The sequence below is a fragment of the Rhinolophus sinicus genome, linkage group LG06 (assembly GCF_036562045.2).
Source record: "Rhinolophus sinicus isolate RSC01 linkage group LG06, ASM3656204v1, whole genome shotgun sequence".
Classification (NCBI taxonomy): Eukaryota; Metazoa; Chordata; class Mammalia; order Chiroptera; family Rhinolophidae; genus Rhinolophus; species Rhinolophus sinicus.
This window is the reverse complement of record NC_133756.1, coordinates 59,418,235-59,442,067: the sequence shown is the minus strand read 5'-3', so window position 1 is coordinate 59,442,067 and position 23,833 is coordinate 59,418,235. Positions and strand designations below refer to the sequence as shown.

Below are 23,833 nucleotides of genomic sequence, written 5' to 3'. Positions count from 1 at the left end.
TAATAGTAAACAGAATTTTTTTAACCATTGAAAATGAGAGTGGGGCCGTTAGTAGACAAAATGATTTAACAGATTCTGGAATACAGAGAATGAATGGAAGGGTCACAGTCAGTAACACAGAGCAGAGGCAGCTATGGGCAAAGAGAGTGTCAGTCAGCTCTAGAGAGCCACAGAAGCTCCCGTATGACGAAACCAACAGTGGAAGAGGAACCATGTGAAAGTCTTTATGCAGAATAAATGTCCAGAATCTAGGAGTCTTTTCCCTGGACAAGTAATTTTTGCAAAATCATCAAAATAAGTCAATTGGCTCTGTTCTCGCATTTAAGGGTATTACTTCAGCTCGAATCATACAGCTCTCAGCAGTCAGTGTATTGCTTTATTCTTAAATATGAACGGGCACAAAGCTTGACTAGACATTTGAGAAAAGACTACAACATTATAGAGTGAGATCAAGATTTTTTCTTTTTTTAATGGTAGGAAATGATGACCATGGAGAAAACAGATTAAACAGGAAACAAAAGAAAATAAAAGAAATAGTGGCATCAGAGAGGCTATCCTATTCATGAAACAAGAGCAAGATGCTATAAAAATGGATGGATCAGAAAGCAAAACAAATGTTCTTGGAAATTAAAAATTTAGCTGCCCAGATTTTTTTTTGAAGTTTAGTGAAGTGGATGCTAAATTGGATGTAATAAGGACAAGTTGCACAACCAAAAAAAGAAATAAAAAAAAGAGAAAATAAGACCTTTAGAGGATCAATCCAAGAGGAATAGGAGTTCCAGAAAGATTAAATAGAGACAATGAGAGGAATGATTTACAGCATAGCTATTTCTTGTAGCTGAAGGCCAACCAAACATTTAGTTTCTAGGAGCCCATGAGTTCCTCACGCAGTGAATGAGAAAAGAGGCACACCTGAATATGTGTTATAAAATTTTGCAATAATGTGAAACAGGCCTGGAATCTTTCAGAGAGGTAAAAAATTGAATAGCTTCAAAGGAATGAGACTCAGTGCCCACAAGTTTCTTATCAACACTGGGTATAAAAACCCCTGGAACAGTGCCTTCAGAGTTCTGAGGGCAACTGATGTTCAGCCTTAAATTCTTTACCTAGCCAAACTATCAAGTGTGCAGGTGAAATGCACATTCCAAGTACATAGGTGCAAATTTCTCTTCCATACTATTGTTCAGATGTGTTCCAGGAAAACAACTGATTAACAGTGGGATCAGGAAACTAACTCCTTTGCAAGCAACAGAATCCAGCTATGGCTGCCGTAAGCAGAAAAGGAATTTATTGCGAGGATATTGGATAACCCACTGAATTGTTGGGAAGACTAGAGAACAGGCAGGAACAGGAAGGATCAATAGCCAGAACCACAGCCAAAATGTCAAACCAACAGAGTCCAGCGGCACTAGTCGCTTCTCCCAGGCTCTCGCAGCCATCACCATTGGTCTGCTTCCTTGATGGAGTGACTCCAGATTCCAAATCCTGGGTGGTGTGTCTGCCTTTGCCAACCTAGATAATGGCCTTGGCCCATGGTTCAGGGAAGCTGGGAATGGGCACTGGCGGTCTTCAGCGTCTGTGGTACAAAGGTGACTGTGCCTCCCACCAAGACTAACAAAGTGGGAAACTTCCGAACCACAGCAGGGCAGGTTCGGAGACTGGGCAGTCAAAATGACAAGTATCCACCTCTGACTTCAACAGAGCAGAATGGGAGGGAAAACTGCAGAATGTCAGCCATGCAGCAGACAGAATTGAGGAACAGTTGAGGGTCTAGACAACAGGAGGTATGAGAATTTTAGGCAGGATAAAAAGTGGGGACTTGATAGAATACCTGACAGGGTGGAGAGTTGGCAAAAGTTGAGGATTTCTTGAGGGCAAATGGTGCCAACAAGCAGGAAAGAGAATTGGAAACTCCAAAGAAAACAGAAGAGCTGTGCAAGAAAGGAAATGCAATCTCAGTGTCGTATTCGACTCTGCAGTGAATGATATTTATACCATCAAAATGCCCAGCACTGGTTTTTAATTTGAATAAAAATAATGACCTAACCAGTGAGAGAAAGGGTAGAAGAGAGGTGGGTGTGGTATCATTGAAGGAAGTCTACATAAATAACAAAAATGGCTAAACCAGGAGAGAGCTTTTTAGTTAGAGATACAGAGGTGACCACTAAGAAAAATAGTAAAATTGGTTTCCTGGGGTGGTAAGCCATTATAAGCATTCTGAGCTAGTGGATTTTTTAAAACCATGTGTATTTACTTATTTTTAAATTGGGGTAAATTTTTTTTTACAGACAAAATAAATATATAGAGAGGAAGGCAGTCACCAGTTCATAAGTAAATGGCTTCTATTCCAAAAGTTGTGAGTTAGTTTGAGGTCCCTTTTCCTTTAGAAACATACTATGTATGTGGTTAGATTTCCAAAAATAAATACAATTTATAGTGAAGTTAAAATACCCTAGATGGGTAGCTTAAAAATCAAAAGAAAAAAAATGGCCTAAGATTGGGGGCCATTCTAATAATCCAGCACGAAATGATGGGGAGATTTAGCTGAGGTAGTGCGGTGGGCATTCAGAGGAACAAATCAGAGAGAAGAGAGATTCTGCTCACCTACTGGTGGTAGCTGGGATGTGGGGTTTAAGGGGAAATCTCCACCAAGATAAATGCACACTTGCTATTCCTGTCACCACATGCCTCTGTCAGGGCCTTCTGCATGCCTGTACAGTTCACCAGTTCTCCGAGATAATTTGGTTTCTGATTAGACTTCTCACCTAATAGCTCATAGAGGCACTGCTCCTGTTAGATGATGAATTAACCTCTGGCTTAAAAAGCCAGAGAAGACCTTAAAACTCTTTATCTTTGGTAATCTCATCTCAGAAAAAGGTTGACACTGGAAGTGCGGTTATTGGCATAGCGTTAAGAGACGATGACCTGGCCCCTGCTTCCTCTTCTGTACCAAAGCCCCTCCCTACCCGCCAACACCTCCAAACCAGGGTCCTTCCACATCTCTGTGCTGGAGCTTGGACAGCTGCTCAAGTCCCAACTCCACTCCCTTCTCTGCGAGACAGAGCCCATTGGCCTCCTAGGACTTAGCTCAGGCACTGCCACCACTAACTGCCCTCTCCAGATCTCCACCCACACTCCTTCCAGCCCTCCTGTACCCAGCTGTGGGCTCACTGCAGTATTGATCACATATTTCCTGTTACTTGTTTGCCTGTCTCCTCTTATATAGTGCGGACCACCATATCACCTTTCTAATCATCTCTCTGTGCAGGGCCTGGTACACAGCAGACAATAAATAATTGAATGGATTGAAAAACGGTCAGCCACATTCAGTTACTATGTAGTAATCACAACTGGAAGCTAGGTGTTCTTTTCTTAAAATCCTCATGCCCTAACATAACCCACTGACCTGATGGCCAGAATCCAAGTGAGAATCAGTCAGCCGCTGTCTGGGCTCCAGCTGGAGATTCCCTCCGTTGGGTTATTTCACTAATGTACTTAATCTGTTCTTTTTTTATTTAATTTCCTTTTTTTTTTTTTTTTTTCTATTTCCCTTTTTCCTCTGTTCAAAATGTCCTGTCTCTTGTTTGGCTTTGAGACAAAATGTACATGATAGTTTTTTCTTTCCCTTGCCCAGATCTGCTGTTAACTGGGGTGAAGGGGAGTTGAGTTTAGTGTTCACGCCGTGCCTTTTTCTTGAGTTAATTTTTCCTGTGGCTCAGGTGAATGGTAGATAAGAACACCACTTGCCTTCGCCCCATGAAGCTGGGGTGCCCTTCTGTAGCATAACCCATTTCTGTGTTGAACCCATAGCCATACAAACTGAATGGAACATAAGATTTTCAATAGTTAAAAAAATAAACTACCAGAATTCTTTTGTTGAACCTCAAATGGAAACGATTTTTGTTTTTCTTGTTATGCAAGTAACCCACGCTCACTTTAAAATGATTTAGAAATTAATAAAAAAAATCTAAGAAGAAAATCACCATAATCGGATCACCCAAAGATAGTCAGACTATTTAGTAAGTATCCTTAGGTATCTTATTCCTATGCATATAATTTTTCTACAAAAATACCATTCACATCTGCTTTTAAAAAACATATATAGGGGCCAGCCCGATAGCTCAGGTGGTTGTGTGCTGCAGTGGGCTACCATGTGCCGCCATGAGCTGCCAGCAGCCAGCGTGAGTGGCCGGCAGCCCGTGAGAGCTGCTATGAGCGGCCGACCAACCAGTGACTGGTGACCAACTGCCTGGGCGGTGGGGGGGTGGGTGCAAGGCTCATAATACCAGCATGGGCCCGGGAGCTGTGTCCTACACAACTAGACTGAGAAAACAACGGCTTGAACCGGAGTGGGTCTGGGGGAACTTATAGATGTGTATCATTAATTACATAGCATTCCATTATATAAATGTACAATAAATTGCTGGAGTTTTCTTCTGAGACTAGGCATTTATGTTAGACATATGTGGAAAAATATAAATACTCGAAAAAACTGGTTGTGCTGTTTTTACTAGACAAACCCTAGGAACAACATAAATGTTCTCCTATACCATGTTTCCCCGAAAATAAGATCTAGTCTGACCATCAGCTCTAATGCGTCTTTTGGAGCAAAAATTAATATAAGACCCGGTATTACATTATATTATATTATGCCCGGTCTTACAGCAAAATAAAACTGGGCCTTGTATTAATTTTTGCTGTAAAAGACACATTAGAGTTGATGGTCCGGCGAGGTCTTATTTTCAGGGAAACACGGTACTCCAAGAAGTGGAATTGCTAGGTGGAAAGGTAAAAATTTAATGTGTATATAGACACATCACTTTTAAAAATACAAATACTACAGAACTATAAATATGAAATAAATATTCCATATTTTAATTCTCAGCGATTGCCCCCACTAACACTAGATATGAATCTTTCCCGACCTTTACCTCTGTGGATACATGGAAATTTTTGTAGTGAGTTCTATAGTATAATAATTTTTTACCCCTATGAGATCATATTATGTATATCTTCCTGCAACTTTAATTTTAACCCCTTTATATTTCTTGAGAATCTTTACAAACATTGCAGGTAGGTAATGTTGGGAATTTATGATTTACCTACCACGCAACTTTTGGAATTTATTCTTTGGTTCATTCAAAATAAATAGGTAAATGTGACTGAATGCATGCCATATGCAAGGCTCTGGGGAAACTTAAGTTGCTAAAGACCTGAGCTTTTAGTCCAGTGAGGAAACCTAGAGCTCATGTGTTATGATGGTAAAATCATGCCCTGGCAGCTAAGAAGTTGCTATGACAACAGAGGAGGGGCCTCTCAACTCTCAATCAGTCCAGGGAAGTTGTGATCCCTGACAAGTTACTTAAACAGACCTGGGTTCAAATCCTAGTACCTGTAACTTATTAACTGAGACTATAGGTAATCTTTCATTTCTGTGCCTCAGTGCAAGATGGGTATAGTAATACCTACCCCACAATGTCATCGTGAATATTTATTGGGAAAATGATTATAGTAGAGGAGTGTTGAATGTCTGTTGGTAGGTGTCTGGTTAAGTAAATAAATCATGGTATATTAATTAATACAATATTATGCAGCTATGAACAATAAGGTCATTCTATGTGTACTGATAGGACTCTAACTCAGATGTGTTATTAGAGTAATATGTGGTTTGCTACCATTCATGTAAAAGTTTTTTTAAAGGTGGGGGCTGTATATCTATATGTGTACTTGTATTTACATAGGCTATCTAAAAGGATATCGAAGTAAATAGTACTTGCCTTTAAGGAGGAGAATTAGGGCTGGAAAGTAGGAGAAAGATATGCTTGCCGTGTACAGCCATTTGCGCTGTTTGAATTACCATGTACATTTATTTAAAGGAAAAAAATTTTAATTATGTAACTAAAACTCTTTAAGTGTAATCATAAACTAAGATGGTATCAATTTAATACACTCTTCAAATATTTTTATGTGGAAATGTTTCACAATAATTTTATAAAATGGTTGTAAGCAGGGACTTTGGTGGAGGCATGTTTACTGGCTATGGGGTGTTGGAAGAGTTATTTAAGCACTCTAAACCTCAGTTTTCTTCTATAAAATAGGAGATAATAATAACTACTTTGTGAGGTTGTCAAATGAGATCACACAATCATTTGGAAAGCAATTAACATGGTGCATGACGTATTGTAAGCACTCAAATGTTCATTGTGTTCTCTTTACTACGAAAAGGCCATATCTATCAAGACCCTTGGTTGCCAGAGGTAGTAATCTGCCTCAGTTGTCATCTAACAGAAAAGGAAGTTTGTTGGCTCACACAAATGAAAGTCTAGGGCAGGACTGCTTTGGGGTATGGCTGTGTGTCCACTTCCCTTGAAGGTACTGGGACTCAGTCCGTTTTCAGCTCTTCACTCTCTTTTCTTTTATGTTGGATCAGTTCCCAGGTATCTCCAGGTTTACACCCTATGGCCGAATAACTCCCAGTGTAAAGAACCCAGTATTTTCCAACAAAAATCTCAGGATTGATTGATACACCTTGCTTTGGTCATGGGCCTGTCCCTTAACCAGCCACCTTAGTCAAGGGACTGGAATGCACTGATTGGTGGGCCCAGATGGCAGTACTCACCTTTGTAACCTTGATGTAAGGGTCAGCTTAAGATGTTGAGCAATGTCTGGCCTTTATCTTCAGGCGTAGAGACACAGAAACCACCAGAACTAAGAAAAAATAGGGGTAGCAAATGCTGGGCAGATAGAAGCTATGGATGTTCCCCACAGCCCACTGCTTGGCTGCCTGGCCATTAATCCTGTTGTTTTCATATATGTATTTTCAGAAATGCATAACAGTGCAACCATTTCATTCCAGAACAGTGTGATTTTAGTGGGGACTGAGTTTCCAAGGAGGTGCCATGTGGATGATGTACATACTCGTAGTATCCATCACTCAAGTCCAGCCTGACTCCTGCTGAGGACCAGGTGGCTGGGCCTTCTACTGAGCACCAGATAAGATTAGTTGCTCAACTAGTAGGGGCCGTGGAATGTGAAGATCTGTTTATAAACAGAATAACTCTCAGTTCAGCAAGGTGTTCATACTAAACGCAAACAAATAGGAGACAACCGAGAGCTCTAGGAGATTTTCCTCTGCCCTGATACTCGGCCCAGGCAAGGGGAATGTAGGCAGAGACTACCTGCACTGTTCACATCCCCCCATCTACTTTTTGGTTTGTTTTACCGAGCATGTGTGCTTGAATTGGCTAAGGTAAGCAATAAATTAGTAGTGCTCCATCATATATTAAAATTCTTAGCCCTTCCCCAAGAGTCCAATTATTATACCCATCCTCAGATCTAAGATCTGCAAGTACTCTGTGGTCCTCTCAAGTCCAGTTCAGCCCCCACTCGCAAACAAGGTAAGAAAGATAAATGCAACCCAACAGCACCATCCGTTTGGAGAAGGAAAATGACAGAGTGGTTGCCTTCTATAGCCCGTCATGCCCTCCTCTACAGGAATGCTGGCACTTGGTGACTTGCTTGTGGAGTCAGTATGGCCACCCTGATTTCTACCCTCTCACAACTCATTTCTTTTTGGCGTAGATGTACAGGTTTAGTGGATGATTCTCTTAGAGGATGAGAATCATAGGCCTTTGCTTTCTCAGTGTAGGACTTATCTGGCGATAGAAGTGGCTTTAAATTTAGTAGATTTCCTATCTCGTATTTAGATTTGGTGAACTCTAGGCTTTGGTGCTTGGTAGCCAGAGTCACACATCCTGACTCATCCTAGTGCCTAAAGTTCCGATCTCAGTTTCTTAGCAACAGAGTTCTGGGAATTTCCCTGGCCTACAGTGTGCTGCTTCCATAGGCCTTTGCCTCAAAGCAATTTTAAACAGCAGCCTGGGATGGGGAGGCAAACCTAATATATCCCAGGCTGCTGGCCAGTGGGTGGTTCTTTATTGTGAGGGTTCAAGGACAGTACAGTGTTCGGGTCCCAAAGCCTTTTCCCGTTTGCCTCCTCCTGTGGACTTGAGCATGGGCAGAGACTACAGCTCTCTGTCTTCTTGGGTTACTTTCTGCCGAGACAAAAATTGTCTCCGTGGCCAAGCTCTTTTCTGACTCTAAACGTTTAGGTAAGCCAGCCTCAAGTAAAGCTTGTCTCTATCAGTAATAATTTCCTGAAGGCCAGAAGAGGTGACCAATGCACTCGGGCACTCTTCCACCAGCTTGCCAGTCTCGCCATTGCACCTTAACCCTTCTTGACTCAGCTAATCCCACAGGCTGTCACTTGCAACACTTACTTTCAGGTTCTCGACTCAAAGTGCTTTAAACAAAAAAAAGAGACTTTATTGGCTAATGTAATTGAAAAGTCTGGGGAAGACCAATTGTTGCCCCTGGTGTACCACCTGATCCAGAGTTTTGAATGGTGGCCTCCGACCCCATTCTCTCCATCTGTCCACTCTGCATTCCCCTGGAGGCTCCATCTTCAGGTAGCTTCCAGCTGCCAGCTTATCAACTTAACTGGGAGGGCACACCCCCTTCTTGCCAGTAGTTCCAGAAAAATGCCCCGAGTCGGCCTTTGTTCACTCAGCTTTGGTTGTGTGCCACCCTGGGCAGTCACTGTGGGGGCAGGGGAGGGAGGATGGACCACAGTGATTAGCCAGGCCTGAGTCACCTGTGTGCACTTAGCTATGAGAGAGGGGGCGTAGCTTGTCCTGATGAAGAGGGAATTTTGGTGGGCCAACTGAAGACAACAGGCCCATGCAAAAATTAGACAGATTATTTGGGAGGGGAAAATGAAGTTGAGGAAACAAATTTCCAAATTGTCATTTCTAGGCCTTTAGAGTAATATTTAGCCAACAAAAAGACAGTGTGTGCCACAAATGTAAGCCACTTAGTAAAAAATAAAGAGAGAAGGAAATAGGTGAAATAATAATTTTAATACTATCTTACTTAATATTTTATAAAACCAAAATACTATCATTTTAACATGTCATCAGTGTTAAAATTATTGAGATATTTGCCCTTTTTTGTACTAAGTCTTCAAAATCCAGTGTGTATTTTAAATTTATAGCACAAATCAGTTCAGATGGGCCGCGTGTGACTAGTCTCTTACTGTAGTGAACAATACAAGTTTAGCTGATACCATTCCATAGAGAAGCTGAATGTTTGTCATCAGCTGATAAGGTATTACTTGCATTTTTGTGTCATGGGGGTTATTTTTAAATTGTGAATCACTAGAAGAATCTGCCCTAAGATGAGCCTAAATACATACATGTGGAGTGTCTGGTAGGTGCCACATCTGTCTGAACACCCATCACACCCATATAGTTAATGCTCAACAATTACTTCTTTAATTGTCTGTCTTCTCTCTGGGACTCCAAGGCCTACAAGGGCGGAGACTCATCTATCTTCCTTATTCTGTTCCCTGAGTCCAGTTCCCAGTATATAGAAGACACTGAGTGGAAATTTTTAAAGTGAAATGAAAGTAAATTTAAAACTTAGGTGAGGACTTCTCATTTGCCAGGTTTGATGACAAAATGGCGAAACTAATACTAGTTGAAGCCCAAGGCTAAGTATTTGCAATATTTGGTACTCTGATGAATGAGCATTTGTAGTCTGTGACATAGTAACATAGTTGTGTTACTATGCAATCACTGTCATTGAATGTGTGTGTGTGTGTGTGTGTGTGTGTGTGTGTGTGTGTGTAGAGAGAGAGAGAATGAGAGATGGATAGATAGATAGATATTGGATACCTACAGAAACCCAGGCTCTGTGCCAAGCACTAGGTATACAAAGATAAATGGGAAACAGTCCCTGTCTTAAAGGAAATGAGAAACAGATTAGTAAAATAACTTATATCCAATAAGGGTTGTGATACAAATAAACACAGCGTTTGGGGAGCACAAGGAAGGGGGTTCAACTCAGGTCAGAGATGGAGCGAGGCAGCAAAGTTTCACTGGTAAACAATGAATTTAAGTTCCACGGTGCCTGCTATATTCTTAGTATTTAACCCCAGGCCTGGCACGTGTTGAATCAATGAATAAATGAACAAAGCGGCTCCTAAACCTAGTCCTAAAGAATCATTGGATTTGTTCATCTGAGTGACATGATCGTTGCAGGTAAAGAGAGAGTTTGCATGCCAGCCCGCCCCTCAGAGCTGGAACCATGGCTGTGGGGGATGGCGAGACCCTGACTAAGTGGGGCAGAGGGGGTGAGAGCGGACATGAGCCTGCAGCATTTGGCAGGGGACAGATCCCAAACAGCCTCACTTCCTTTGATTGTCTACATGACCAGGGACAAACGATTGTACTTTCTTATTCCAGGCCAAGCGAAGGCTGGAGCTAGGAGAAAGCGGTCATCAGTACCTCTCAGATGGTTTAAAAACCCCTAAGGGCAAAGGGAGAGCTGCACTGCGAAGCCCAGACAGTCCCAAAAGTAAGGATTCTTTCATCTCTGATGCTCTGGGGTGTGGATTTCCAACTTTCAAAGCTTGGGGCTGGACGGGTGCCAAGGTGTGAATAATTTTGGCATGTTTTGTTCTTTTTCATTTCTTGCTGTGCCTATCCAAAAAATAAATACAATGTCTGCAGACACCCAGCAAAAGGTTTACAGAGTCCCTCCAGTACCGAAATACTGGCTTAAGGGGAGGCCTCTTGAAATGTGTGCGGTTTCATTTTTCAACTCAGAATTCAAGCTCTTCGGCACGTTCTATAATCAATTTTAATTTTAACTTGCCTCAACGGACATCACTTCAGAAACTGGGGCTAACGGGGTGTAGACAGACTGTGCCAGTTAGTAATGTCTATATCAGCCCAAATCTCTAGCTCAGCATAAGGCGGCATAAGAATTGATGGACACCAGTAAATTGCAGCTAGTTTCCCTTCCCGTTGAGTACAATCACCGTTTCTTCTGGAGAGAGAGAGAAAAGTAGGTTAGAAAAAGCTAAATAGTCCCTTAATGTCTCTGGCATTAAATGTAAAGGCTAAATTAGACTTTGTTCCCTCATTTCCTGTAGTTTACGGATTAGGCAATCCACAAATTGTCTGTGCTGCTAAATTAAACCCTTGACCTGTGCACCTGTAAGAGACTGGATACAAAATTAAATATAAGAAATTTTATTCAAGAAGGGTGGGGAGATTTGATTAAAAGACTTCCAGATAGTCTTCATCCAAATGAAGCATTATTTGAAGTATTGATAACCAGCTATACACAGAGAGACACTGGAGCCTGAACGGCCATTTGAAGAGGGTCTGTCTGCACCCCGTCACGAAATGCTGGAGAGATTCGTAACCTGGCCCCATCAGGTTAGGCTCCACGTGTGCTGATTCCATGGGGCTACAGCACTTTTTCATTTATTCAACAGATATTTTTGAGCACCTACTATGTGTGAGATACTTCACTAGCCCCAGGTAATAGGGTAAGCCAAAGTAGAAACTCCTGAGAAATTCACAGTAAAATGCTTTCTTCAGGGATTTTTACTGTCCCTTTCTTTTCTAATAAAGCAATTTATAGCTTTCTGTAACTTACCAGCAACAACAGCTTTGCTTCCGATACTAATACTCGGGCTGCAGTGGGAAAGGGGGCTTGCTTAACTGCAAGAAACCCTTCATTTCTTTACCTTTCCCCCTACCCTCCACCCGCTCGGTTTTTGTTTTTCTTTAAGCTCCAAAATCTCCCTCAGAAAAAACACGGTATGATACATCACTTGGTCTGCTTACCAAGAAGTTCATTCAGCTACTGAGCCAGTCGCCTGATGGGGTCTTGGATTTGAACAAGGCAGCAGAGGTGCTGAAAGTGCAAAAGAGAAGGATTTATGATATCACCAATGTACTGGAAGGCATCCACCTCATTAAGAAGAAATCTAAAAACAACGTGCAATGGATGTGAGTATGAGTCACGGCCCCCCCGCCCTTCCCTGCCTCTGATGGGGTCTTTTCAAACATGGGGCTTCCTCCCAGTCCCCACTTTCACATTCATGCCCACACTTCGTTCCTTCACTCTCCTATCTTTTCTACACTCTCCTTCTCTCTTCCTTCTCCACCTTCTTTTAGGCCAGAAGTTCAAAGTTTCTTTACAAAGAGACTTATTTTGATATTGTCAGAGATAAAAGGGTTTATGTTCGATTAGCCTCAAGCAAGGGGGCCCTGGCATTAACCAGGGTCCTGCAGATGTAATGTAGAATGCCATTCATTTGTTACGTGAGGTCTGTATGTGAGCTCACGTGTATCATCTCATAGATGCTTACCCATGTTTTGGGTTTGTCTCTCATAGAATTTGCAAATTAACTATGGCTGTGTATTGACACATCTCTGTATATATAGAATCGTCAGATATCTTTACCCATGGTTCTAATAGCAGATTAACTCACTTTCTGTGTAAATTTAGGCAAGACTGAAATGCTGTAGTTCCTTCTAGAAAGCAGAGGTGATAACACTTGTCACCTATGCACCCACATGTAAAATTAAATGTATGATAATGTCATTTATGAATTATGGACAGAGCACTGAACAGCCAGTATTTTAGAAGGAACTATTAAAGCATATTGGAAGGAATAAATCTTTTATGGGGTGGCTTTCAAAAAATACTACTTCAGATATGAAAAGATGAACAGGTAACTGTTTTGTACTTTTTTGGAATTTTGTGACGATTCGGTGACCCAAATTGGCCTGTGGTTTAGAGAAAATTTTGGGGTGTTGATCTGTGTTCTTAAATGCAGCACATCTACCTGTTTCCTTAACCCCCTTTTCCTTTTTAGTTTTTGGTATAAGACCAGAAATTACCTAGCTCTTTTGTGTTTTTTGATATTTTGTTGAATATTGAATCATTCCATCTTTTCTTACAAATTTTTCTATCTATGTCTTTCCCCCTTGGTAAGCATGTGGCAGGAAGGACCTGCCTTTCTTTGCCCCTCGAATTTGAACCTTCTGAAGAAACAGGCCTCCGCTAGAGGAAAGAAACCTGAAAAATAGCAGTGTTTCTTCACTTAATTTCTATGGTGTGAAAAGTAAAGAACTGTATATATGAAAAAATACGTATAAATGTTCTAATTTTAACCCTTGGCTAACCAGCAGTGTGACCGCCTGTATCAAGAGGGCACATTTACCAAAAGGACCACTTCTCCCTGCCCTTCCTTGATTGTCCTTTTCCCTCCCCCCCTTTGGCCTCTCAAGTAGCCATGAAGCGTCTGTGTTTGGGTTTCTAGGGGCTGCAGTCTGTCTGAGGATGGGGGCATGCTGGCCCAGTGTCAAGGCCTGTCAAAGGAAGTGACCGAGCTCAGTCAGGAAGAGAAGAAATTAGATGAACTGATCCAAAGCTGCACCCTGGACCTCAAACTGTTAACCGAGGATTCAGAGAATCAAAGATATCCTTTGTGGCACCTGATCATTGGGGGTTAGTGCTTTCTAGACTATTTACAATCTTGACTTTTATGCACAAGGTAAAATTTTACTATGGTTTCATGTGTGTGTGAGAACCTATTTATCTTTGTATTAGAAGTCCGTATTTCTGGAAAGATCGTCATCAGATGATCCTATCATTTCTATTTTGATAACAAGGAGGGAACCGTTTTATAAAGCATTTTATTCATGTGTGATTGGGACATATGGATACACTCATAGCGTAAGGCAACACTATTATAAGATACGTATGGTGTCGGTATTAATATTAATGACAACATTTAGCAGATTCGTCTTCGGCTTCCCAGATTTTGGGTGGGAGTTAGCTGTCATTGTTGGGGTTCTCACATTCTATTTTCTTTTCATCAGATATCGGAGCAATTGGAATTTGTTGACTCTGTCTGGTTGAGCTATAGTTGAAGAAATTAAAAGAGTATAAAAAAATCATTCTATAACTTTTAAAGAGCATTATGCTGGTTCACAACACCAAAAACTCCTCTCAGAAGCACCACAAGGCCTGAGAAATCTCAGTTTATCTGATCACTTGTAAAAATGAGTCCTTTGAATAAAAGTATAAAGAGCCAGTTCTTGTTCTCAACTGGCTGACAATCTGTTGACCATCTCAGGAAAGCTGATTGTTTATAATTTCACTTCAGACAAAAGACTGGGGAGATTATTTCATTATTTTTGGCAAAAAGATTTTGCAATATTCTTGGTTATCAGTAGAAGACAAAAACCAATATTTTCCAATATTTTAAATTGCCCCATTTCTAATTTTAGTTAGATTATTTAGTTAGATTATAAACGCCTGATTATTCCACATGTACCTTTGTGAGACAGAAAATAAAATATGTCCTGCCCAGGTTTTTCTCGTGTCTCCTCTAACAGGCTTTCCCTTGGAGGGTGTGGAGACATTTATTTTCCAATTCAGGTAGTTTTTTGAAACTGCAATTGTTCATTTCCTCTTGACCAAAAAATTAACCTTGTCAGCTGGTGATTAGTAAGACGGAGAAGAGGTGTGCTGATGTGAACCCCCAGTAGTGGTCGGAGTGGGTTTATAGGGGAAGAAACAAGAATAGCTGTAGCTGGGCTGTTTCATTCATTGTTTAGTTGGGAGCCCCAGCGAGGAGGAGATGTGGTAGTTACATGACTGACAGCTTGTGTTGTTTATAGCATTGTCACCTACATTAGCTTTCTCTGGGGCCTTTGTTGCAGAAAATGAAACCTTCTTGCAGGGGGCTGCTAACCCAAGAAGCAAATACAGGAGAGAGCCACAATAGAAGCACTTTTAAGTTCGTAAGATTCGAGAATGTGTTTGCACAATTTATTTCAATTTGCCATTCAGTTCCGAATTTGGTACAGCTTGTTCACAAATGTGTTGAAATTTTCCTTCCTGCAGCATGTTGAGTAATTGTAGATGAGTTTTTATTTTAATAAGTTCTTGTCACATAGCTTTTTGACAGTGGGGCTGTGGAGTAAGGACCTGCTTATCAGTTTCCCCAGTGTTCTCAGTTAAAATTCAGAAACTGTCAAGACTTCTTATAAAGGTACCGGTTGACTTCCTTGATGAGAACAATGGTGACCTAAAACCTAGAATCCTGTTTGAGCAGTCCTGGTAAGCTCAACACTGAATTGGCTGTTGTCTCAACGATTGAGACTTAAAGAAGGTAGACTGTGATAATGCCCCAAAATGTACCTGCAGATTTGGGGTATATGTGCTTTTTTTCGGGTCAGTAGGTTCATGGCTTCCTTCATTTTCTAATAAAAAGCTACTATTCTAAGGGACATTATTTTCTCTGGGCTCTCTGAAGTCCTCTTTCTGTAATCAACATGTTTGATCACAGACTCTCTATTAGCTACATTCTATTACCTGTAGAAATGCCTTCATTGAGTTGTGATTTGCTATTTTATCCTAGGCATTTTTGGGTGGCTTAATAATTTAAAAATCAACTGGCTAAAGTCATTGTACGTTAATAATGTTACTCCGTGTCCCTTATATAAGAAAGCCATGCCACCTTTTCTCTCTTAGTGCCAAGTAAAAGCCTGTCTCTAGGCAAGTTTGCATGAGTACTTTTATTACATAATAAGTACCATATTCTTTCATGGTGTCCTCTTGGGTTTGGCTGCCAGAGCACTTAAAAGAATTGTTCAGTGCTCAGAAGTAACTACCATGAGTACTGAAATATTATTTACTCTCTTTACCTAAATCAGTGTTTCTCAAATTCATTCAGGTTGCAGAGCATCTGGAAGCTGCTTTCCTCCTTGTGAACACTGAAATATTGATAGCGTTAATAATGTGATACAAAGGATAATTTTTCTAGCATAAATAATGACACTCTTATCAGTAGACAATATATAATCACAACCAGCCCAGGTGCACTTAAGAAAACAAGCTGAACAGTCTTCTGAGATCTTCCACTAATAATATCTGTTTGCTACTCGTTCATTCATTTATTTGGGTGGCTGCAGACACTTGCTAATAGTTATGTAGCAGGTAGAAGCTATTGGAGTTTCCAAAAAATTATGATTACTAGAGCTTAATTTTATTTTTTATTTTTTGTAAATTGGGATCTGCCATCATGCAATTTGAGTGACAGCACATTTTTTTGGAGTTCCAGTTCCTCTGGAATGCCTATGCTCCAAAGGAATCTGGTTTGAAAATCCCTGACCAAATTAGGTTTTGGTTTCTTTTGATAAGTCATTTTAACTATTCTGCTTCTGTGTTTATTTCAATATTTTAAATAGCCATAGACTTTTTAACAATGGACTGGAAAAGGCTATACATTTCTTTTGTTGTTTAGAATATCACTGAGAAAACAAGATTCGTGGGAGATCCCATATATTTAAAGATCTAGAAGGAGAGACAGACATATTGTTATAAATCATAAAATACTTCAACATTTTTCCAGGCATCTATTTTATCTTCGTAATGGTTACATCTGAGGCAATTAGTTGGAAGATTTCCTTAACACTTATTACGTTAGCTTATGTTACATATCAAGATATTCGAAAAATTAGTGGCCTTAAAGACCAAACTGTTATAGTTGTGAAAGCCCCTCCAGAAACAAGACTTGAAGTGCCTGACCCAATAGAGGTAAGGAGACAACGTCTTTGTTCATCTGCAGAGATCTTTTTGGAATGCCTGAAGTTAAAGAATCATTGACTCATGGTTAAAGTTCATATCCACCTAAAATCTTGAAACTTATTTCCCCATCTTTTACTTAACCCTAATTTTAAAAACATTTCAATTGTTCGATACGTATTGAGTGTCCAAAAAGTCTAACTTTAATATTGCATGGCATTCAGCTCAAAGTAGTATATGATGCCCTGTCTCTCTTGTACTTTCTTTTTTTCATAATTTGTTATCCAGTGGTTTTGATCACTTTGAGCCGGTGGGGACTTTTATGTTGAATATTCTGAATATGGTCCCCACTATAACTGTAAGGTAAAGAAACGTAGTAAAAAGAATATGCATAGAAAATAAAAAGAGAATGAAATTTGCAAGCTCCCATCTAGGGTAGAGTTCTCAACTTAAATGATAATAGCTCTATGACCTAGATGAAGACTTTTAAATATTAGTATGCTACATTCTCTTATTAAACTTAGTTTTTAGCACTTAAGAATACTATTCATCCAGTGGTTATTAAAATTCAACATAAAAAAGCCCTACCATAAAGGAATAATAACGTGGAAATACTGTATTTGGAACATTTAAAGAAACTTTTAATACTTTGCAAAAAAAGTGAATATATTTAGAGAGCATAATCACCTTCTCTGTGGCAGGGGTCAGCAAACTTTTTCTTTAAAGGGCCAGACAGTAGCTATTTTTGGCTTTGTGAACCATACAGTCTCTGTTGGGACTACTCAACTGTACAACTCTGCCATTATAGCAGGAGGGTTGTTGGGGGAGGGTGGGAGACAGCCACAGGCAATCTCTAAACAATGGGAATAGACCTGACTCGGCCTATCAGACTTTATGTACAAAATCAGTTGGTCGTCTGGATTTGGCCCTTGGGCCATACATAGTTTGCTGACCCCTTGCTTTAGAGGATGACAGTCGTTGATAAAGGTGGACTACCTGTGAAAAAAGCAAAATGACCTATGAAAATTACCCTTTCCATTTTTTTATGAAAATTACTGTAGCTTTCATTTCTAAAAGAGCTTTCATTTTGAACTTTTCTCATTATTTTCTGTTCATAGAGCCTACAAATACACTTGGCAAGTACCCAAGGACCCATTGAGGTTTACTTGTGTCCAGAAGAGACGGAAACACACAGTCCAATGAAAGCAAACAACCAAGACCACAATGGAAATATCCCTAAACCCACTTCCAAAGGTAAATATTCTGCTTTTGTAACTTGGAAACTGTGTTAAAAATGAAGGTGACTAGGAGAATCCTGTATCAGAACCACAAGTCTAGGCAAGAAACAAAATCTTCTGTTGTTATTGTTATTCAGCTATCATTTTTTAACAGGCATTCTGACTAGTTTACGAAATAAAATAATGATCTTGGGCTCATGACTCCTCCACCCACTAATGGAGCCTCTCACGCTTTTGCTATTGGCAGAAACCATTTCCTTACAGTGTTTGGGAAAAAAAAACAACTAAAGCAAGAAGTGAAGCTGAGAGCTGTCTGAGTGAATCATCAGCTACACTTGGCCACACACCTTTGCCTGATGCTACAGAGACCATTAGAGAGAGAGATAAAAAAAGTTTGGAGAGAAAATCCTCTATTAAAGAAGTTTTATTTTAATTCCTCCCCCTCCTCCCAATGTGATGGAGAGGGGATATGGGAGGAAACCACCCCCAAAAATAAATCTGACTACTTCTACCACTGTTCCTAGAGCAAAGGAAACTCTTTGCAGTCTTTTTTTTTTTTTTTTTTTTAAGATTGGGTGATATGTATTTAGTTTTTTTCCCCTACTGTCTTCCAATGTAGCAGCAAGAATAAGAATGTTTAAGTGAATAGGTCTGATTTATTACCGATCAAAAAAATACACTAGTCCTCCCAGTGGATGCCTGAAACTGGGGATGGTACTGAACCCTATACAGTTGACTCTTGATCAGTGAGGTGGTTAGGGGCACCAACGCCCTCACAGTTGAAAATCTGCATATAATTTTTGACTCCCCAGAAACTTAAGTTATCCCTCAGTGTCTGCAGGGGATTGGTTCCAGGACCCCCGTGTACTCTGACCCTCAGATCGAAGACATTAACAAGTATTTATTGAAAAAAATCTCTGTATAAGTGGACCCGTGTAGTTCAAATCTGTGTTATCCAAGGGTCAACTGCATATACTGTTTGTTTTTCTTTATAAATTAGGCACAGTAAGAGATGAACCACAATAACTAGTAATAGAATAGAACGATTGTACCAATATACTATAATAAAAGTTATGTGAATGTAGTCTCTCTCTCTCTTAAAATATCTTACTGTACCAGGCACACCTTTCTTCATGTGATGGTGTGAAATGATACAGTGCCTACATGATGAGATGAAGTGAGGTGAATGACATAGGTATTTCAATGTAGCATTAGGCTACTATAAGGGTTACTGGAACACCAGCAGTCCATCTGATAACCGAGGCAGCTCCTGAGAGACTAACAGGACAGGGAGCGTCTATGGTGTGGAGACACTGGACAAAGAAAGGGATGATTCACGTCCCAAGCACAACAGACTAGTACAGCACAAGATTTCATCGTGCTACTCAGAACGGTGGCAATTTAACAGTAATGAATCATTTATTTTTTGGAATTTCCCACTTAATATTTCCAGACCGCGGTTCACTGGTGGTAACTGTAATTGCAGAAAGCAAAAGCGCAGGTAAGGGGGGACATCAGCACATCAAATGGTAAAACAAAAGACCATTTTTTTCCCCGTAGACATTCAAAATCAATATGTCTTATTATTTGTATTTTTAGAGGTATCTTTAATAAGTTGATTGTTTAAAAAAAAAAAAAGACTACCTAAATTGAAATTGGTGAGTTTCTACTAAGGAGTCAACTGTGCAATATGTATGTTTTGTTTTGTTTTTCTTTAAACAATGACTAGTTGATACCAGAGAAGTTTTTGAACTTATGAGCCTTTAATGTTTGAAGCTAACAGCATTTGTTTGCTAATAGTAGGTAGGTATTTTAAAAGATGAGTGAGTAGTCTAGAACTAAGAAAGGTTGCCAAGTCACTGCGAACAACGCTGTTAGCATAAGTCATCCATATCATGTCTTCTAATTGTCATTAGCAGAGGGTGAATGCTTTTACAACAGCAACATGGATGCTTTGCCCCAGGCTCTATCAAAAAGCATCATTTTGATTTTCTCCTAATTTATTTTTGTGTTTCCACCAATTTTTTCAGACTTGGCTTCAAGCAACTCAGGACATAATGACTGCTCGATTTCTATGGCAAACCTTTCTCCTTTGGCCTCCCCAGCCAACCTTTTACAGCAGACTGAGGACCAAATTCCTTCCAACCTAGAAGGACCGTTTGTGAACTTACTGCCTCCCCTGCTCCAAGAAGACTATCTCCTAAGCCTCGGGGAGGAAGAAGGCATCAGCGATCTCTTTGATGCTTATGATTTGGAAAAGCTCCCGCTGGTGGAAGACTTTATGTGTAGTTGATTATGCTCTGTGAACTCCCCTTATAAACCAATATTTTTTTATTATGGAACCAGAACATCTGTCATGCAGTGTTGTCCCTTCCTACCTTCTTCCTCCAAGATAGTATCATGAAGTAAACTACAAACTTCAGAACAAAGCTGACATTTTAATGAATTTTTTAAAAAATAATTGTCTAAGCGCACAGTTGCAGGCTCCCTTGGGAAACCCCTGCTTTGCCCCAGGCTCCAAAATCTCCTGGATGAGTCAGCAAGTGAGAAAATGTGCAATCAGGTGTCTCTCACCCGTACTTTTCCTCCCTCCCTCCTGGATTGGCTTGCTGTGCCTGACGGATGGGCTGTAGAGTGGGGTCTGGCAACCTGGCCCACTGGAAAACAGCAATCTTCCTTAATAGCATTTCAAGCCGTGCCTTCTCCACAGAATGCATGTCTTTGGGGTCTGCTAATATGGAATGGAACTGCAGGAACTGTAAACTTGAAGTCATGCAAAAGTATGAGATGGATTTCTTCAGCTCTTAGGAATATTTAAATTACTGTCATAATTCAGTGTAAGCTATGGACTGTGTGTCCCACTAGGAGGTCAAGAGACCCTCCACAGCCTTTTGGATGAAGAGCCTGTTTTCAAATACTTGTTGCAGATACAGAATAGTCAAGTTCTGCCACTCTCAGCTATTGTGGATTTTCCTGTCTCCATAAACCACTCCCACTCCCCTGCCCCCAACGTATTTGTGAGTTTAAAGTTGATTTGTAGCAAATGCCTACTTAGGAGTTCTTTGTGGATTGTTTTAGACGTTTTTATTTTATTAGCTGCCATTTAAGCATTCCTGTGGCACCCATCACCATTTCATTTTAATTGTTTACTTTGCAGCGTTTTTTGCTAATTCAAATTATTTAAGCAGGGGTAGAGAACCTCTCTGATCAGAACATCTAAACATGTGTGATCTATGGTTTATTTAACAGCCTCTGCAAGAAGCATTGCCCCATCTGGCTTCCTTTCCCGGAGGGGGAGCTCAGAGCTAGTCGGTCCTGGAGCTCGCTGACATTGGTGGCCCATTTGGAAGGAGAACCAGGTCAGATGACATAGCAGTCCCAAGGAGCAGCAGGCGTGGATCCCTCCGTCCTTGGGCTTCCCGGGGCCCCGTGACCGGGGAAAGGGCTCTCTTCCACTGCACTCAGGGAGACCACTTCTCAGGATGGGGTCAGATGGAGAGGCCTCTAGGGAGAAAGACATCCCATTGTGTGAGTGGCATTCTATCAGTGGCATTTACTTGAGCTGGTGAGCATAGGGAGCCCCCACTTTGTGGGGGGCTGCAACACCCCTGGCCAGAACCCGTTCCCCTTCCTCTTTGAAGGAGTAAGTTGCACCAAGGGAAGTGTGGACATAGAAAATGAAGCGATAGAATGCCCAAGTGTTTTCCCGCTTTACTCTTCAGGAACCATGTCCCAGGTTGGAGACTGTGTCAGCTGCAAATCCTACCAGCTGTGTCCCAGAATGGCATTCCCATTGGCCAGTGGAGATGGCCATTTCCCGCTGGGAATGTGACATAGTACCTCAAATCCATTCCTTGGATGCTAAAGACCGCGGGAATGAGGGAGTCTTATAAAAAACAAACCTCAAAACGAACAGTGAAACTGAAATGCTATGTGCCTGACACAGTGGTAGACACATAGTAGGCACTCGATTCATGTGTGTAATTGAATTGAAAACATCCCTTAGGAAAAATACAAAACGAAAAACCATGAACGCCCCAGCCAGTTTACTCTAGGTAGATTTCCACAATATGCAAAGTGGTGGTGGGGTGAAAACCATGACACCAGCACTTTAAATAATTTGTGTAGGTATGCATGGGTGTGTGTTTGGGAAGAAAAACAAAGGTGCAGATTATCCTCCTTTTTCTTCTGCCTCCATCCTTAGCCTCCTCCCTTCACACACACTGGACTTGGTACAAATATCGGTGTGGTCCAAGATGAAGTATTGGGGTGGGGGAGGGAGGGAGAGCTTTGTGTCAAGTGCCTACTGGAAATGCACTGTGGGGTTTTTTCCTGTATGGGAAACCAATTATGCCAAGCTTTTCCCCATTTCCCATATTTATCTCATCTGGTTAGCTGCCTCTGCTTCCAGCTTTGTGTAATTCTCTTTGCCAGCTGCACAAAGCTGATTTTTTTCCAAAGTCTAAAGACTAAGCTCACCTGGCTAGGTTGTTGTGTGTTTTGTTGACTTTCTTGTTAAACCTTTTCGTAATGTAATGCCGTATTTATTGTTTTTAAAAAATGAAAGGAATACTAATAAGTCTTAAAAGTTCCTTCATACATAAGATTTTTCCAGTTAATGGGCTTAACTGGTGTACATTAATTAAATGTCCATACTGTATTCTGTTTGCATAAGTCATTTTCTTTTTGGCACAGTATCTGGCACACGAAGTGGGTTAGTACTCCAATACTTGTGTTACTTTAAGTCTAAGTATGCCGATTTCCTGGTACCATTGAGTTGCTGCTATTAAAGCTCACACATGAAATGGCTAAAAGTTACAAGTGTGCGAATTATGACTGCGTGAGCCTTAGAAAATAAACTGTATAAAGGGCAACACATGAGCTGTCAAACAGTGTTAGGTGTGTGTTTATATGTACAGATTTTGTGCATAGCAATTGTTTTATTTAAGTTGATATGTAGTCTACTCACATTTTCATTATCTAGCAATTTTGTACAAAGATAGCAATTAATTTGTAAACACTGCCAGAATATTTTCTAGCTGGTTTGTAATTTTTTAAGAGTGTTATTTTGTTTCTGTTTTTGTTGTGGTTCTTGTTTTCATTTTTTGTTGTAAGTGTAGATCTGTAAATAAAATTGCAGTATTTAAAGCTTTAGCTTTCAGGAAAAAGAAGTAAGAACTCAGCGTGTGCATGACAACTCGTGTGTATGAGAGGAGGGATTTGAAGGAAGATGCCTTGTAGAGTGAGTCAGGTGGCAATTGTCAGATTGTGGGAATTTCTTTTCCTATGGGGTACTTGATTTTGTCAAAAGGAAGTGTTTCTCCCAAAAATTGGGAGAAGGCAAACTACTAATCAGTTTAGCTTTGTGTTGTGTGCTAGTTTAAAAAAGAAAATGTGTAATATAATGTAAAAAAAAAAAAAAAGCTTTTATGATGGATTTTGTAAATAGATTTGTTACAGGGTAACCTGTTCTCTAGCTGTGATCTTACCACTTCAAATGGGTGTAATTTGAATAAATTTTGTATGGTAAAGGATCAATAAAATGATTTTTTTTAAGAGTTTAGACTTGTGAATGGATTTTCTTACATTAATTTCATTTGTAAAGACAATCTGACAAGTTAAGGTGGAAGTTTGCACAAAAGTTTAAAACACTGTATGCCTTACCTTTTATTTGGGACTTCAGGAATATTTATTTGGGACTCCATAAATGTTTGTGCAGCACCTGTGGTGTGCTCCCCACTTTGGGAAGCACAGACACTTGCCATATCTCTGACCTCCTGCAGAGACCACTCCCAGATACTAAAGAAGGATTTTTACACTGAGAATGTGACAACTCAAGTTTTATTCCTCATAAGGAGTATGAAGTCAATAAATTGTACTTCTCAAGATTGGTAATTACCTCCTTTGTTCAGGATTTATTTCTTATCTATGGCAAATTAGGACTTTTTTGACTACCATGTCACACTCCTAACTCTGAGCTCATCATCTAAGAACTTCAAAATGTGTACCGCATGCGTGCGCGCGCGCACACACACACACACACACACAATCAATCAATACACAAGAGTATAAAGTACAAAAAAAACATTTCTGGCTCCCTAGTCTATTCACCCCAGAGGTAGCCACTATTTTCATTT

General features: G+C 40.3%; 1 protein-coding gene across 3 annotated transcripts in view; it reads left to right on the top strand.

Annotated features, from left to right (window-relative positions):
• The window catches only part of E2F3 (E2F transcription factor 3), a 73,506-nt gene extending 50,249 nt beyond the window's left edge, over nt 1-23,257 (top strand). For 2 of the 3 annotated variants that reach the window (XM_019734284.2, XM_019734285.2), the window contains exons 2-7: nt 10,305-10,416; nt 11,663-11,864; nt 13,184-13,342; nt 16,356-16,470; nt 17,577-17,712; nt 19,727-23,257. In XM_019734284.2, the coding sequence (XP_019589843.2) occupies nt 10,305-10,416; nt 11,663-11,864; nt 13,184-13,342; nt 16,356-16,470; nt 17,577-17,712; nt 19,727-19,989 (987 nt within the window). In that variant the 3' untranslated portion in view covers nt 19,990-23,257. Of the gene's footprint in view, nt 1-10,304; nt 10,417-11,644; nt 11,865-13,183; nt 13,343-16,355; nt 16,471-17,576; nt 17,713-19,726 lie in introns of all 3 variants that reach the window. The other variant, XM_019734283.2, reaches the window with a different exon arrangement.
• The last annotated feature ends 576 nt before the right edge of the window (nt 23,258-23,833 follow it).